The sequence below is a fragment of the Mastomys coucha genome, unplaced genomic scaffold, assembly GCF_008632895.1.
Source record: "Mastomys coucha isolate ucsf_1 unplaced genomic scaffold, UCSF_Mcou_1 pScaffold20, whole genome shotgun sequence".
NCBI classification, from domain to species: domain Eukaryota; kingdom Metazoa; phylum Chordata; class Mammalia; order Rodentia; family Muridae; genus Mastomys; species Mastomys coucha.
The window spans coordinates 76,573,844-76,591,226 of NW_022196903.1; the positions used below are offsets into that span (position 1 = coordinate 76,573,844).

Genomic DNA, 17,383 nt, shown 5'->3' on the forward strand with positions numbered 1-17,383 from the left:
GCTGCAGAAGGAACCTAGAGTGTCCGCGTGTCTTCTTCCCGGCGAGAGGACCACGCGGGCTACAGGGTACCAGCAGTCCAAGGGCCTGCATCAAGCTGTGTTAGTCCCACTGCTCCAGGCAAGGTCTAAGAAGGGACTTTTCAAATGCAAACCCTTGAAGAACCTTCAGGCAGTGGGAAGAGGTAGAGATTTGACCAGTGAACACATGAGAGGTCAGAGAGTGCACAGCAACAGAGACAGGAAATGTAACCAGGGCTAGGAGTTGCATAACTGAAGGCTGCATCTACAACAGACAGGACAGGGACTTGGATGAGGGAGGGTCAACATCCATCAAGCTAAAGGATGTGACTTGAGCTCATTCATTCATTCAGGTTTTTTGAGAGAGGTTTCTCTGTATTGTCCTGGCACTCTCTGTAAACCAGGCTGGCTTTGAACTCAGAAATCTGCCTGCCTCTGCCTGTGGAGTGCTGGGATTAAAGGTGTATGTTACCACCACCACCACCCCCGCCCCTGGCTTATTTTACTTTTAATTATATGTATGTGTCTATGTGTATGTGCACAAGAGTGCAGTGTCTACAGAGACCAGAAGATGGTGCTGTATCCTTTGGAACTGGAGTTACAAACAGTTGTGAGCTGCCCTGTGGGTGCTGGGAAAAGAACAAGAGTCCTCTACAAAAGCAGTGATTGTTCTTAACTACTAATCTCCAAATCATCATTTAAAAAATTTATTGGGGGGCAGAGGTTCCCTGGAACCCACATGGCTGAATTATGACCTCTGCAACGTGTAGCTCCCCCCATCCCTACATCTACAGACACAGACACAGATATACATAGGTGCTCGTGGTTCAGTGGGTAAGGGACTTAATGTCCTGCCTGCTCACCTTCTCACGACCCACCTGGTAGAAGAGGAAACTGATTCCTGCAAATTATTCTTTACCTGTCCACACATGCTATGGCATGCATGCACATACATATAAGTAAACAAACGAACAAATAAATGTAATACAAATTTTCAAAAGATTTATTTTACCTATGTGTATGTGTACATATGTGAGTGTGTCTGCATACTTTGGGGCACAGTGGCCAGAGAAGGCATCAGACCCCTCAGAGCTGATATGACAGGTGTTTTTGTCACCTACAGTAACTATTTACAACCAGTTTATTATGTGAGTGGTGGGATCTGAACTCTGAAACTGAGCAGCAAGCACCCTACCTGCTGAGCCATCTCCCATCCTCACCTGATAGACGTAAAATCAGACAATGAGTGCCGCCAGCCAGAGGCCCCACAGTTAGGGAGAAGCAGGTCACTAAGCAAGCACACAGGGATTCCTACCACTGTTTTGATGGCCTCCAAGACTCTCTAGTCCCCAAGCCATTTGAACCCACCTGGCAAGGGGCCCTCCTACAGGCCACACTGAGCCCCACCTAGCAAAGTTCCTCCCACATCCTTCTGGACACCCCTTTCCTAACACATACACTCTACAGCCACCTTGGGTCATTTCTTCTCAACTTTCTGTTGCATTATTTCCTCCTTTGCCACCAGTTTCTCAAACAGAAGGCTGGCTTCCTGGAGAACGCAGAGCAAGTAACAAGCAAACAGAAAAGGGGAATGGAGAATACAAGAGAACAAGAGAGGAAGGCAAGCTGAGCATGGAGGTATATGCCTCTAACACCACCACACAGGCTGATTTCTATGCATTGGGGGCCAGTCTAGTCTACATAGTGAGTCCCAGGCCAGCTCAGGCTATATAGTGACCCTGTCTCAAAAAAAAGAGAGAGAGAGAGAGAGAGAGAGAGAAAGAGAGGAAAGAGAGGACAGGGAAAGCAGGGAAAGGTGAACCCTCAAAGGTAGTCTTTTTTTCTTTTTTTTTCTTTTTGGAGACAGGATTTCTCTGTGTAGCCCTGGCTGTCCTGGAACTCACTCTGTAGACCAGGCTGGCCTCGAACTCAGAAATCCGCCCGCCTCTGCCTCCCAAGTGCTGGGATTAAAGGCGTGCGCCACCACAGCCCGGCTACAAAGGTAGTCTTGAATGGTACAGATTAGGTAGGGGAAACGGGTGGAAATACAGGGCTTTGTTGTGTGAACCTGTTCCCAGGGAGATATAAACAAATGCAACCCCAGATAGACCACAATAGACCAAAGTAAAGATACTACCAAAGTAGAACTTGGTGAACCAGTGAGTTGTACTGGGATTATTTACAGGAGCAGAGGTGACTCAGACAGCTGGATCAGCAAGGCCCACCCCAGCATGGTGGTGACAGCTCACAAAAGCTGGAAACCAGGAGCTCCCTGCACAACCTGGAGACAGCTCATCGGGTTGGGGAGCGCTCTTTCCAGGTGGCTCCATTAGTCTGTGCCTCTTCACAGTGAGCTCATCTAGTTCCCACTCTTCTGTGCAGCTCAACTTGGCTCAGAGTGACTCTCAGCAGTGCCTACTCCTTACAGACGCCAGGGAAGGGAGGAGCCTGACACATCTGGTCGGCTTCAGGGACTCCCAAGCTACACATCCCACACACACCTATTTAGCAATGGTATAGACCCTCATACAACTAAGCTTTGCATTGGTCAGACATAGCCTGAGGCCCTCTGTGACTTTTCCTCTTGCAGGATGCACTCTGGTTACAGTTTTGTTCTCTGAAGACTCCATGGCCTCTCTAAACAAGTGGGCTCCTGTTGTCCACAGGGTCCTAGCTGACCCTTGTGGTCAAGGGTCAAATCTTACATTAAAAAAAGTCTTCTTAGACTCTTACCCTCACTGCTGTAGGATCCCAAGCTTTGTTGAACACCTGGAAGGACAGCTTTACTAGTCTCGTCATCTTAGTCATTTTAACTCCATGTCACATTTAGGTAATGCTTAAAACAGTTTTAACAACTCTCTCTCTTTCTCCCTCCCTCCCTCCCTCCCTCTCTCTCTCTCTCTCTCTCTCTCTCTCTCTCTCTCTCTGTGTGTGTGTGTGTGTTGTGTGTGTGTGTGTGCGTGTATGTGTGGCCTTAGCTGTCCTGCAGCAAGCTCTGTAGACCAGGCTAGCCTCAAACTCACACCTGCCTTGAAAGGTATGTGCCACACCCCATTCCCCCAAGCTAAGCTTAGACACTTTTAAACAATCCAAACAGTCTTACATAAAACTAAACTCAGCTGTGACTCAGTTTCTTCAATTGGTTAAAGTCTAACACAGCAAAAAATGTAAAATAGTTATCTTGATTAGATGTATATTCTTGTTCTTTTAAGCTAAGTTTTGCAAATATCACAAGTTGATCAGTATAACCTTGGGGATTTTTAAACACTTGCTTATTTTATTTTGTGTTTAAGTGTTTTCTTGCATGTATGTGGGTGCAGCATATACATGCTTTATGTCTGTGGAGGTCAGACGAGGGCTTCTGATCCCCTGAAAGCAGAGTTATGGATGGTTGTGAGCTACCGTGTGGGTGCTGGGAACCACTCTAAGGGTGTCCTCTAGAAGAGTAGCAAGTGCTTTTAATGGCTGAGCCATCTTTCCAGTCCAATCTTATAAGGTTTAATAAACTCTAATCATCAAACATACGTATCATCTTTATATCCTGTCCTTGTACGGGTTTACTCAGACCCCCTGTGGTTTGGCTTTAGTCTTTCATTGTTTAGCTGCATTGTTTTTCATTCTTAGAACACAATCTCTTTTTAAAAAAAAATCATACAAAACCCACCCTCATCCACAATATTATTTCTTTTTTTTTATATTTTTTACAAAAATATGACCTTATACTTAAATCATTGCTGACAGTTCTCACATATTCATTTACTGCTTCTTTCTTATTATATCCTCAGGATAACAGAGTACCTTGTAACCAATAAGAGTACCTGTACATCTGCTTTTAGCCACCAACCTTTTTCATTGCAAGTCTTAAATGAGCCTTTTCTTGCTCAGATTTTGACAACCTTTCTTTCTCCCTCTGGTTACAAAAAAAAAAAAGTTTATATTTTAGCAAGAGCCTTGATGTAATGTCAAAATGACCTTGATGTCAAGGAATACAACATTGCAAACAAGAAATGGAAGAAAAGAAAGTACATACAGAACCAAATATCTCTGCATGTTAACTCTGCAACTGCAATTTTTTTTTTTTTTTTTGATTTTTCGAGACAGGGTTTCTCTGTATAGCTCTGGCTGTCCTTAAACTCACTCTGTAGATCAGGCTGGCCTCGAACTCAGAAATCTGCCTGCCTCTGCCTCCTAAATGCTGGGATTAAAGGCGTGCGCCACCACCGCCCAGCTGTAACTGCAATTTTTAGATGAGACATTTATTAATGTTTTTTAATCCTCATTGGAAGGAGGGGGGCATTCTTTCTTTCTTTTTCTTTCTAAGCCAGAACATTGCCTCTTGGAATGGCCCCTCCACTTGTAACACTGGATTTCTTCTTTCTTTCTGGAGTCTCTCTTCTGTCTTACTTCCTTTGAGGTTTCTGTTTGGTGATTTAGAGCCTTGCCTACCCTCATTAATCTGACTTATGGTTGTCAAGAGTATCTAAGTTTTCTGCTCGAGTTTCTCCTTGACCCTTCTTACACAGACCTTTTGCAGCCTCTGAAGAACTACATTCCTGCCTCTCTAGTCCTCAGTCTTTCTCTGTTTTCCCCAGTCTGTCTGCTAGGTGGTTAGTTACAAAGTGTAAATTTAGCATCCGTTACCCCAAAGGCACTTTTATGTTTAATCTCATATATTTTTCATCTTGCTCTTAAGCCTTTCTAGGAACACTATGAGCCCACCTTCTTTTCCTGTTGTACATTAAGGCTTCTTTTGCCTAAAGTCCCCTTGGTAGTGGCAGCCCCCTCTGAATGAAGGCCAACCTATTTCACACATTGTCCGAGCTTTTCTTGAGACAGTTTAATACTATCTGTGACTTTGCATGTTTTATAGTCTTCTACCTGGGATGTGCTTTCCCAGAAAAATGGGTTGGCTCTCTTGTCTCTTTTAGATCTTAGCTTAAATGTCACCTTCTCACAGATGCTATCTCTAACCACTCCTTTAAAGAGAGAGAGAGAGAGAGAGAGAGAGAGAGAGAGAGAGAGAGAGAGAGAGAGAAACCTCTTAATTCCACCGTACTCCCTGTTTATACATCTCCTATTCGACAGACTGTAATGTGTGGCTGATGCCTCCCCAGACACTGCTTATTCATTGAATAGAAGGATATTTATTTCATTCATTATCATTGGTGTATGTGTGTGTGTGTGTTTCTCCTTCCACCTTGTGAAGTCCAGAGATCAAATTTAAATTGCCAGTTTCAGAAGCAAGTGCCCTTATTGGCTGAGTCATCTCACCAGCTCTCTCAAAACAAAACAAAACATAACATTCTAGTTAATGACTACATGTTTAAAATAAAAGGAGGACTGTAAAAGGATTCTCAAGATTTTTTTTTGTTTGTTTGTTTGTTTGCTTGTTTTAGCTTTTTGAGACAGGGTTTCTCTGTGTAGCCCTGCTGTCCTGGAACTCACTCTGTAGATCAGGCTGGCCTCAACCTCAGAAATCCGCCTGCCTCTGCCTCCCAAGTGCTGGGATTAAAGACATGCACCACCACTGCCCGGCAAGATTTTTTTATTAAGCAAACATAAGTTTGTGTTATGAACCAAAAACCCAACTAAATAAAAAGTAACTTTTAAATATTTTCTTCTATTTTAAAATTATATGTATCTTTGTGTGGGCATGTGAAAGCATGTGAAGGTGCCTCCAGAGACCAAAGATATCAGAGCCCCCAGGAACTGGAGTTACAGGCTGTTTCAAACCAGCTGAACAGGGGTCCTCTACATAAGCAATTAAGCTGAAGCACCTCTTCTGCTTCAATTAGTTATTTGGAGACTTCTTGTCTTTGGAGGCAGGGCTCATGAATCTGCAGCTGTGGCCAATTTGTATGTATTAGCTCAGGACCACCACCCCCACCCACCCCTCCAGACCAAGTTCTCAGCACAAAAGAAATTTATTTGCCCTAGAGGGACAAAAGGCAGGTAATAAGGGACAAAGACACCAGATAGAGGATGGAGTGGAAGAGGAAGGGAACAAAGGAGAGGAGACAAAGGGGCAAGGGTGTTTATCCTGGAGGACAAAGGACGCCTCTGGTTAGAGAGGAGACATGTGGCCCACAGACAAATGGAGTTATAACAGTAAAGGGGGAAACCCGGGTTAGGATGAGGTGTTTAATTTTGATTGGGCATGCTAATCAGGTAAACTAAAGGGGGCTTTTGACTGCTGGACTTCAATACTTTGATAGCAGAACCTTGGTAGTCAGCCTCAGAAGGAGGAAGTGGCCAAATAAGGGGATAGACCCCGTTGGCTAGCTTTAGAAATGTAACTTAATGTTTTTTGTTACGTTTTGTTTTGTTTAGCAAGGCAGAGGGAATGGAAGAGGAGGGAATGGTTTTGCCAGAACCATGCCCACATTCCAGTTAGCCAGAGTCCTTTCATAACCTGTATCCTTAGCCTGGGGACTTGTTGACTCTGAGATTCTAGATGTGAGTGAGCAGGAAAGCTGCTGTATATTTAGTTTTTCAATGATCCCATGTCTGATCCTCTGTCTCTCCCTCAGTAACTGTACCAACTACTTCAGGAATCTAGCCCCCTATCGCCAACCTTTTAAACCACTCTCAGAGACTGGGTCTCACACTGTAGGCCAAGCTAACTTGAAACTATGTTGGCCGAGTGTTGACCACCTCTAGACAACCCTCCTGTCTCAATCTCTTAGTGCTGGGCAGTAATATTCTCGTTTCCTTGCTTTAGGTTCTTGTCCTCTGTTTGCAATATTTTTCCAAAGGCACTTGTATCTACTGCCTCGACCTCAAACTGGAAATCCTCAAATCCTCAATTTTGCCTGCTCAGGAGGAGCATTACAGCAGCAGCAGCCCTAGGGCCCCTTGCTGTTCGTTTGCCTAAGATCTTTATGAGTAGGGCCTGAACTTGCTGCTTCCCAAAGTTCTCAGAGATGACTGAAAGAGAACACGAAAGGAGCTGAGGCTGGCTGTGGTGACAAACATACACACTTTTTAGCGAGGAAGCGGAGGCAGGCTGACAAGTGTGAGTTCGAGACCAGCCTGGTCTACATGAGAGTTTCAGGCTAGCTAAGAACATACATAGCGAGATTCAAAGAGAACTAAACAACAACATACCCACAAACGAACATGAAGACAATTATCAAAGCAAAAGGAAATTGAGGTCTTGCTTTCCTCTTTTCTGCAGTAGACCGCCGCAGGGCTCCCAGAGGGCAGACCGCAGGAAGGTGGTACATTAGGAAGCCAGGCATGGAGGGGCCATGGGTTTCCTGCTGTCAGGTCACCTAGCTTGACTCTTCCTACACCGTTTAGCATCAGCGCCACCTCCTGTCAACGATGACAGGAAAGTCTAGCTAGAATTAGATGCCTGTAAAGGGCCGGGAAAGAGTAGGTAGGCGGCCATCTTTGTTAGGGGCAGAGGTCGCGGCTACGGAGCCCCAGTAAAGCCACGATACTTCCGGCGGCTAGCTGGCGAGTCCCGGAGCCCGCGGGCGTGGAGCGCCGCGGGAGGCAGGGAGGCGGCGAGCGTTAGGTTCGTTTGGGACTCGCCGTGCCGATGGCCCGGGCGTCCCGTTCCAGTGGCCCTCTGCCTCCACTCGCTAACGTACCCCCATCGTGGGCGTATCCCGTGGGCGCTGGGGAGGAGCGGGGCGAGGGGAGGCGCGGAGGGCTGGGGCTACTGGCTGCGGCGAGCGTCCCGTGCCCGAACTCCGGCAGACAGCCGTGGGCTCCCGCGTCTGCAAGCGGCCCGATGCCCTTCGCTCTGCAGCGGCTCCGGGCCACGTTGTTTCGTCTGCACCGGGAGCGAGAGCAGCTTCTGCGGGCCCGGGACTGCGCCCGCCACCTGCAGGCGGTCTTGCGGCTGCTCCGCTCCGGCTCCTCGGCCGGTTCCCTCTCCCTGCAGCAGCTGCAGGGCGATTTACATCTGTGCCCTTCGCGGGGGGCGGCTATGCGCCTAGGCTTCCCGGGCTCCAGGGAGACGCTTCTCCCGGCTCGCCCTGTCGGGCTAGCTGCCCAGCACCTGGATGCTACCATCGAGATGCAGCTTCGTGCAGTAGGCCGGGCACCCGCCAGCCTGGGCCTAGCGTCTCAGCTAGCCGAACTGTTGCTGGCCCTTCCCTTCTATCACACTCTGCAGAGACATTCCCTGAGCTTCGTCCCCGGGGCCGCGCGCCCATTCCCCGCGGCCCGTGTGCTCCACCTCCTGGCCGCGGAGCGGGGTTGTCAGGTGGCAGCTAGGTTGGCTGAAGCCCTTGGCGGATCCGGCTTGCAGGAGCAACTCCGTTTGCAGTGCGACCGAGAGCGAGAGCTGCTGCCCGGGCTGCTGGGCCTCGTAGGGGGCGTGGCTAGCACGGACAGCAGCGGACTGAGGCTTGGAGGGCCTGGAGCCCTGGGGAGCCAGTATTGGACCTTGCTGTGGGCAGCCTGTGCTCAGTGTTTGGACCTATGCGTGGGACCTTGGGGGGACCCCAGAGCAGTGGCACAACAGCTGAGTCAGGCACTGTGTCAAGGTAAGTGAGGGACCCAAGCTGGCATTTGGAGGTTGCCATGAGGGTGTCTTGCTACCTTTACCCTCCTTCAACCATCGAGGGCAGGCCCTTGAATGAATGAACTTTCCTGAGTATAAAGGATAGTTTAGGTTTTTCCGAGGCCACACAGCTTTCCACACCAGTCTTTATTTAGTTCTGAGGTAGGTTTTTACTGAGTAGTCCATACTGGCCTGGAACTCTAGCCCCAGCCCCTGGAGAGCTGCTCTGCCTGACTTTCCATCCCTGACTTCAGTAGAGTCAGCAGGAGCTGTAACCAGGGAGGTTTTGTTTTCAGGCTTCCTTCATTTCTCCCCTTAGCATCCCTGCCTCAAGAGTGTGAGAAGGAGCTGTGGTCTCTGTGTCACGGCCTATTTCATCAGTCTCTTATCTGTAGTTGGGACCAAGGTAAGGAGGAAGGGACATTGGGGAGACCCCAGGATCAAGTTGCCCACCCCCTCAGACTATATTTTGTCATCCCAGGGTTCTGCCAGGCCTTGGGATCAGCCCTGGGTGGTCAGAGCAGCTCTGCTTCACTGTCTCCTACTGCTCAACTGTTGCAGCGGCTTTTTCCTCCCCTCTTGGATATCCTTCAACAGCCTAGGTCAGAGCTTAGCCTGTGCCAGCCTGCAGGTGAGACAGGCGGTGTGGAATGGGGGTGGGTGGGGGGAAGGAGCAGTTGATATCTTTTCCCTGACCTCTGTTCTGAAGGTGGCCCATAAACCCTAGAGTACTGTCCTCCCAGGTCCTACGCCTGTCGCTCTGGGACTCTGTACCCTGCAGACCACCTTGCTCTGGTTCTTGGGCAGAGCTCAGCAGCACCTGGCAGCATGGGACCCCGGTTCCTTCCTGCTCCTGATCCAGAAGGACTTGCCTGTAAGTGGCCGGGAGCAGGGAGGGGAGCAGCCTGGCCTGAACTGAGCTCTCACTCTCCGTTTCCACCCACAGCCTCTTCTGCATGCAGTGGAAGCTCTGTCCAGCTTGGTGTCCGAGGCAGCCCTCACTCTGGAGGTGGAACAGCCGCTGGGCCTGGAGATCCAGAAGTTGACTGCAAAAATGCAGGTGAGTGCAGAGGCCCTGATAGTGGCAGTGTGAGTGTGTGCTAACTCAGGGACAGGGCTGGGGACCTTGCAATCTCCTCAGAGTCTCTGCTTAATTTTTCATTGTTGGCTTCTTGTTCATTACTATGGAAAAAATTCAGATATGGTCATAATAGTAATCAACTCATGGTTAGTTATGATTCATACCCCCTTGCTACTCCCTAATAGTGTTAGCCACTGACATTACTGCTTAGACTTATTTCATTAGCGACTGCATAATTATGTCTTTCACTTTTCCTAGTAGTGTTTAATTCATTGTTCTCTTCTCTTTAAAAGCTTCATTTGTATATATTGTTATACACATATACATACATCATATATATACTATATATGTGTGTGTGTATACATGCATTTCCCTGCCTCTGCTTCTTGAATCTGAGATTAGTGGCATATGCCATTGCACCTGGCTTACTTTATAACTTTACTAAAGTAGCACATGGTATATTTAAAGAGAGAAATGCAAGCTGGGGCTGTAGCTAAGCAGTAAAGCATTGCTGATCATCAAGCTTTTATTTGATTCCAATCACGAGTGGGAAGGGGAGTGGAAGGAGGCAGCAAGATGGTTCATTAGTTAAAGGTGTTTAATGCCAAGTCTGACAACCTAGGACCCATATGAGGTAAAGATAGAGCCAATTTCTGTGTAAGTTGTCTCTACACACACACATACACAGAGAAGGGGGAAGAGAGAGAGAAAGAGAGAGAGAGAGAGAGAGAGAGAGAGAGAGAAATTAAAAAGTATTTTTAAGCCCTCTAAATGAGGAGACCAGCAGAACAGCTCCACCTTTCATCTGGGGTTGGCTGTTTCTTTTCGCTCTCTCTCAGGATCATGACAGGGCCTCATGTGTGCTAGGTAAGCTCTGTGCCACCAAGCTGTGTCGCCCATGATTTTCTTCTAGGTTTATTGACAAAGCTCTTACTTCTGTCTTTATTCATCCCATTTTGTACACCACTGCTTCCTGTTGTGGAATACATAGAATACGAGGTTATATTTTGGTGTCCTTGTGCGGCTGTAGAGCTCATGCTGACCCTTGGCTCCTTTGCTCCGCTTCTCTGCTTACCAAACACCTTACTGCTGTGAATTCCCACCTTTGGGATTTCTTCCATTCTTGCTGTTGACTTCTTAGAATCATGTCCCAGTGTAGCCTCATAATGAGGAGAGCCTGACAGTGATGGTTATGGAAGCCCAGAGGAGGACCATACTTGGTGTGAGCTTTGTAGAGTGTTCCCTAAAGTACCTGAGGCTTAGCTGCTAGCTGGGCAGCCTCTGAGTAGCAGGGACAGGCTCCCCGGAGGGCTTTCCTGGTGAACCAAAGCTTATATGCTCCCTCTGTGAGTCCACATTCTCTCTCCCTCCTCCCTTCCCTCTCTCTCTCCCTCCCTTCCTCTCTCCCTCCCTCCCTTCCTCTCTCTCTCCTCAGGCCTGTGTGTGTCAGGCCATAGTGTCAGCACTACACTGTTGGAGGTGGGGCCAGCAGTGCTAGTGCATACCTTTAATCCCAGTATTGAGGAAGCTGAAACAGGATTTGAGTTTGAGGCCAGCCTGGGCTACATGGAAATTTCAAGGGCAGTTTGGGCTAGACAGTAAGACTCTATCTAGATGGGCGGCGGGGGGAGAAGCTCTTGTGCTGGAGAAGAAGGGAAGGGTTGAGGCGTAAACATGTCTGGTGTGCCAGGGACCCAGTGGTTTCTTCTCGCCCATTCCTCCGAAACTCCCTTTCCTTAGGTTCCTGGGATCTGTATATCCCATACTTTATCCATTTTCTTTTGTTTTGTTTTGTTTTTTATTCCACCCTCCTTTTCCTTTCTTGATTCTAATGTAAGAGTCAGCTCAAGCTGGCCTCATGGAACTTGTGATCCCCAACCCTGGGGTCACAGACATATGCCACTATGCTCAGGTCACATGGTTACAGAACTTCTGCCAAATGCCCCATTTTTTAGATTCTTCTCTCGAGACAGGCAACAACACAAAGAACCTTGTTATCACCATCTTCTCCCCGCCTCTTTTTTTTTTTATAATAATAAAAAAAAAGATTTACTTTATGTGTATGAGTTCACTGTAGCTATCTTTCGACACACTGGAAGATGGCATCAGATCTCATTACAGATGGTTGTGAGCTACCATGTGGTTGCTAGGAATTGAATTCAAGACTCTAGAAGAGCAGCCAGTCAGTCACTGAGCCATCTCTCCAGCCCCCTGGTCATGAATTTCTAATACTCTGATTCTACTTTCCAAATGCTGGGAGTCTAGCCACATGCCTAACATGCCTGACTTGTCATGTGCCTCTGATTACTAAGAAAACTTCTAATCCTAGGCATTGTGCATGGTTTAGGTCTAAACCTCCTTAGAAAATGCCCATGCTCCCACAGTGATGCGTCAGGGTTTAACAGAACCCCCACACTGAGACCTCAGTGGGAGGAGAAACACCATCCCCAGTAACAGACTAGCCCTTTTTACTTTCTTCCTCTCCATACAGCTCCTGCCCAAAGAGTCACTGAGTCTGTTTTTCCAAGAATGTCATAAACAAGCCACACAAGGCTTCAAGTTCCACATGCCGAGGGGTCGATACTGGAGACTCCGACTGTGTCCTGGTAATTTTTCTTTGTGATGCTGGGGATGAAACCCTAGACTTCACAGAAGCTAGACAAGCAAGCCTTGCTGAGTGAGCCACCACCCCAGCCCTCTGTCTTGGTAACTTCTCACTTCCACCTTCTCCTTCTGGTTCCCGGTGTAAATGTTCTAAGGCTTCCCCAGTTGTGGCTCTACGCTGCTGTCATCATCTCTGTCCTTACTGTGCCCCTCCCTCTAGAGCCCACTGGACTTCCACATTCTCTCCATCTGTCCTTTCTTTTTCTCACTCCAGAATATCCCAGTGACCCTAGTGAGTATGCTCGGACGGTGGTCTGCTCTCTGTTAGAGCCTGTGTTGCAAGGACTGCAGGGACTGCCGCCCGAAGCCCAAGCCCCTGTCCTCAGCCAGGCACTGACAGCCACACTGGGCGCCTGGCTTGACCACATCCTCACCCATAGGATCCGGTTCAGGTGGGAAGAAAAGATGGCAGTAGCAGAGGGGGAATGCCAACAGGGAAAATGGAGAGCATTTGGGTAGAGCAGTCTGGGGAGGCAGAAGGGTCTGGTGGCCACATTGTACCTGGACATCTAGCCTGCAGGGGGCGCTGCAGCTCAAGCAAGACTTCGGAGTGGTCAGGGAGGTTCTGGAACAGGAGCAGTGGGGCCTATCCCGGGAGCTTCGCCAGACTCTGTTCTCACTCAGCATCTTCCAGCGGCTAGATGGGGCCCTGCAGTGTCTTCTGCAGCAACCCCTGCCCAAGAATCCAATCCACAGAAGACCTCCCCGTTGCTGTGAGTTATTACCTCTCCTCAAACGGAGGCTTTTCTAAGCTCTTCCAGCATTGCTTTAAAAGACCCACATCCAATCTCACCATTGCTTTGGCATCAGCATCACCCACCAACCTGCCTTCCACTCCTGCCTTCCCAGGTTCTTGTAATGAGGTCCAGAACACTGAACTGCCCACCAGCAGCCTCAACAGCCTGGAAAACTTGGCACCTCCCCTTTGGCTTGGAGTCTCCCCAGCCCAGAACACTCACCTGCTAAGCACCCTGGGAGGAGGACGAGGGGGAGGGGGAGGAGGGGGAGGAGGACCTAGTCCTGAGGCTTACCTGGCCGGAAACCAGCAGGCCTGGCTTGCCCTGAGGCTGCACCAACACCCTCGTTGGCACTTACCTTTTTTTTCTTGCCTGAGGACAAGTCCTGAACCCTAAGCTGACTAGGACCTCGAGTTCCAAATCATGCTCCAGACAAAGAACTGTATGTTAGAGAGGCTTAAAACTGGGCGCTTGATAAAACTATGTTCATAAACTAGAGCCCAGAATTGAACACCAGGTCATCCTAGGATCTGCAATCCAGAGTAATAGGCAAACTACAGCCTGAAATCTTTAAGTCGGAAACAGTGGAGACACCTTGGAGCTAGAACTAGGAGTCCACAGGGTTAGCTCTCGGGAGACAGAAGCAAACTACTTGCTTTCTCTTGAATCCCAGGAGCAAGGCTAAAGCTGGTTCATGAGGAAACACAATGAAGCAACCATTTCTACACGTGGAGGGCAGTCTTCCCCCTTCCCCGTTTCTATTTTAGTCATTAGGCTGTAGGACCTTGACATTTAAGCTTTGGCTGTTGCTACAAGGGCAGGCAGGGCTTGCCTTCTGGTGGGTGGACAATCCCTGCAGTGATATTCCTCTCGACGGAAGGAGCCAGGATTTAGGGTGGTGCTGACCTAGATCGAGCTGGCAGGATACTGAAGGGGGAAAGGCTGAAGGACGTTTTCGTGCCAAGGGGATCTTGCACATTCACTGCCTATGCAGTGTGTGGCACAGAGCACGGCTAAAGCCTGAAGTAGTTGCGAACCGCCCAGGAGGGCAACCGCGAGAAGTACGGCGGGGGACGCCGGAAGCGGTCCGTTCCAAGAAAACCATCCCCGGTGCTACTCCTTCCGGGGCGGAGGTAACCATGGCGGCGGCTTTGGCTCGGCTGGGACTGCGGCCAGTCAAGCTGGTTCGAGTTCAGTTCTGCCCGTTTGAGAAGAACGTGGAGTCGACGAGGTACGGATTCTGGGGCGGCGGGAGGCGCGCGCACCCTCGACCCCCTACCCGAGTTCCAGGGCCCCTCGGTCCCGCCCTCCGTGCCTCACGCACTCACCGTCCCGGCTCCAGGCTCCCTGGTCCCCGGACGCGCTCACGCCGCCCTCCCACCGCAGGACCTTTCTCCAGGCGGTGAGCAGCGAGAAGGTCCGCGCCACCAACCTCAACTGCTCGGTGGTCGCCGACGTGAGGCACGACGGCTCTGAACCCTGCGTGGACGTGTTATTCGGTAAGCCTGGCAGGCACGCGGGCGGGGTGGACGAGGAAGGATCCCAGCCCCAGCCCTGCGTAATTCGGGTCCCCCACTCACCGGTTTGCATCTTTCCCAGGAGATGGGTATCGGCTGATTATGCGCGGTGCCCACCTCACCGCTCAGGAGATGTTCAGCGCCTTGGCCTCCCACATCCGGGCCAGGAACGCCGCGGAAGCATCTGCACCCAGCGCAGACAAGGTCGCCCCGGGTGCGGGTACCCGCCGCTGACGTTGCAGAAGAGTCTGACAGCCGAATGTTAGTGAGGAACTAAAGACAGTGGTCTACGAGGAGCTGGGCTTAAATCACTCAAAATGCTGCATGGAGGTCACGATGCAGAGCAAGAGCCCTAACAGCAGGGCTTCTGGAGCAAGATAAGTAAGATTGGGTGGTGAGGAGTCCGGACAAATTGGAACTTTTCTTTCTCGGTGTTTAACCATATTTGAATCTGTCACTCAAGTACATTTTAATTAAATATTTATTGCCAAATGAATGCTATTCTTCCTCAGGTTGTTTATTGGAATTTGAGAAAAGGTCTTACCATGAGCTAACCTGAAACTTGTCATGAAGACCAAGGTGGCCTAGAAATGTGAAAGGATTTTCCTACCTCACGCTCCTGGGTGCTGGGATTCTACACGACCACCACCTTCAGCCTTCAGTACTCATCTTTCTTAGTAGTATTGTCTGCTCTTCATTCACTCTCATGGAACCACCGATTCTGTCATAATTTTGACTACTCGGGATTTAAACCCCACATTTCTATTTGGGTTTCATCCCATCTTCTATGATTACTTACTGCCAACTTCCTCCATATGCCACCAAGATTCTTTCCTTCAAGTGGAATGGTCCCTTGGCTCTTCTGACTTCTCTGCTCAGCCTTCTAGGCTAGAAATGCAGTGTTTCCTCTCCCGCCCCCTCCCTTTCCCTGTACATCCAACCAACCTGTCTGCACTGAGAGGAAAAAGAGGAGCCAGCCCCATCTGTTGGCAAACACTATCTAGGCTGCTCAGGAGGCCAGCCTGGTCTACTTAGCGAGACCCTTCCATTCTCACTCATTCTCCCGTACCACTTTTATTCTCCCACCTGGCATCGTTTTCCCTAATCATTTTTGCTGCTACGTAATCTCATCCTTCAGGTAGGTAATAGCTTACTTCCCACAGTCCTGAAATAGTTTTTGGTTTAATGTCCATTAATGTGACCATTAAATCATTTTAGAGGATTAAAGGGCATAAAAAGTTATCTATTTGGGGCCAGAGGAGTAGCTTAGTGTTTAAGAGCACTAGCTACTCTTTCAGATGACCAGGGTTCAATTTCCTAGCACCCACATAGTAGTTCACAACAGTAACTCCAGTTTTAGGGCATCTGACACCCTCTCACAGACATACATGTAGGCAAGACACCAATGAATGCACATTAAAAATAAATGAGAACTGGTCTACAGAGTTCCAGGACAGCCAGAAAAACCCTGTCTCAAAAAATAAATAAATAAAATAATAAATAGTAAATAAATCAGAAAAAAAAAAGTTGAACAAAAAAAGATACCATACATGCCACATGGCTGCTTTTTTTTTTTTTTTTACTATTTTTATTAGATTTTTGCATCACTATCTCTTCTAACCTCTCTTCACCCTAATCCCTTCCAATCCCCCAATACTATGTAGGAGAGAAAGATTGGGGAAAAGATTGAGATATAAACCTCTATAGGCTACTTCTTCCTGATTGGGGTCCTCAGGTTCCTTGGGGAAGTCCATTCTTTGTCATAAAAGTATCCAGCAAACCAGCAATAGCAAATGCAGCAGCAGCAGCAGCAGGAGGGAGTAGCAGCTGCAACACGCCCCCTCCAGAGTCCTCAGAATGAAACTATCAGCAGCAGGCAAAAATCACACCCCTGCTAGTGCACGAGGCAATTCATAATCACCCGCTGTGAAGCATCTTACCAGGGACTAAAACATAACTGGACTTTTAAAGAAACCAAAATTCTTACTATAGCCACATGAGTGTTTTAAGAAATTTTAGTTAGAAATAAGCAACCGTGTATATTTTATAAATAAAGGCAATCCAGTGTGTATCCAGTACAGTATCATTTTTTCTTTTTGTGAGTGTACATGTATGTGTATATATATGAATATGTAGGTACACATGCCTGTGTTTGCAAATGTGGAAGCCAAAAGTTAAGTATTTTCATCTACCATGTTCTGTCTTGGTATTTTGTTATTTTGGGTTTTTGTTATTGTTTTGTTTCCAGATAAAATCTCTCACTGAACCTGGATCTTACCCTCTTGAGCTAGCCTAGCCAACAAGCACCCAGGATCCTCTATTTCCTCAAGTGCTTTGGTTACAGGCATATACTAACTACCCCACCTGGCCTTTTATGTAGGCATACTGGATCCCAAATCAGTTCATGCTTTCCCAGCAAGTTCTCAAGTCACTGGGCCACCTTCCCAGTACCTTTGTTCCTTACTTTGAATTATGAGAGAGAGAGAGAGAGAGAGAGAGAGAGAGAGAGAGAGGCAGGCCACAGCTACTGCCAGAGAACTTAAGAAGGCCCAGCTAAAGCCAGGCAGTGGTGGTGCACGCCTTTAATCCCAGCACTTGGGAGGCAGAAGCAGGCAGATTTCTGAGTGAGACCAGCCTGGTCTACAGAGTGAGTTCCAGGACAGCCAGGGCTAAACAGAGAAACCCTGTCTTGAAAAACCAAAAAAACAAAACAAAACAAAACACACAGCCTCAAGTGTCAGGAAGTAAATATAGGATTATTAAGAAAAAATGATAGTAAGATGGAGTCAGGGGGACAGATAAGACACAGGAGGTGGAAGGGAGGGACATTCAGTTTGGAGGAGGTTGC

General features: G+C 48.4%; 2 protein-coding genes across 5 annotated transcripts; both read left to right on the forward strand.

Annotated features, from left to right (window-relative positions):
- Positions 1–7,393: 7,393 nt before the first annotated feature.
- Ccdc142 (coiled-coil domain containing 142) lies at positions 7,394–14,476 on the forward strand. 4 transcript variants are annotated; one of them, XM_031382269.1, is made up of 10 exons: positions 7,394–8,519; positions 8,856–8,942; positions 9,018–9,167; positions 9,280–9,410; positions 9,483–9,596; positions 12,109–12,223; positions 12,496–12,673; positions 12,795–12,994; positions 13,131–14,249; positions 14,361–14,476. In XM_031382269.1, the coding sequence occupies exons 1-9, from the start codon at positions 7,565–7,567 to the stop codon at positions 13,412–13,414; spliced, it is 2,214 nt and encodes a 737-aa protein (XP_031238129.1). In that variant the 5' UTR covers positions 7,394–7,564; the 3' UTR covers positions 13,415–14,249; positions 14,361–14,476. The 4 variants fall into 4 exon arrangements, with proteins under 4 accessions (XP_031238129.1, XP_031238128.1, XP_031238130.1 ...); XM_031382268.1 differs by lacking the exon at positions 14,361–14,476 and having other exon boundaries at positions 7,442–8,519; positions 8,856–9,167; positions 13,131–13,435; XM_031382270.1 differs by lacking the exon at positions 14,361–14,476 and having other exon boundaries at positions 7,442–8,519; positions 8,856–9,167; positions 12,802–12,994; positions 13,131–13,248.
- Positions 13,131–15,031, forward strand: Mrpl53 (mitochondrial ribosomal protein L53). Its single transcript, XM_031382272.1, has 3 exons — positions 13,131–14,249; positions 14,405–14,517; positions 14,618–15,031. The coding sequence occupies exons 1-3, from the start codon at positions 14,158–14,160 to the stop codon at positions 14,767–14,769; spliced, it is 357 nt and encodes a 118-aa protein (XP_031238132.1). The 5' UTR covers positions 13,131–14,157; the 3' UTR covers positions 14,770–15,031.
- The last annotated feature ends 2,352 nt before the right edge of the window (positions 15,032–17,383 follow it).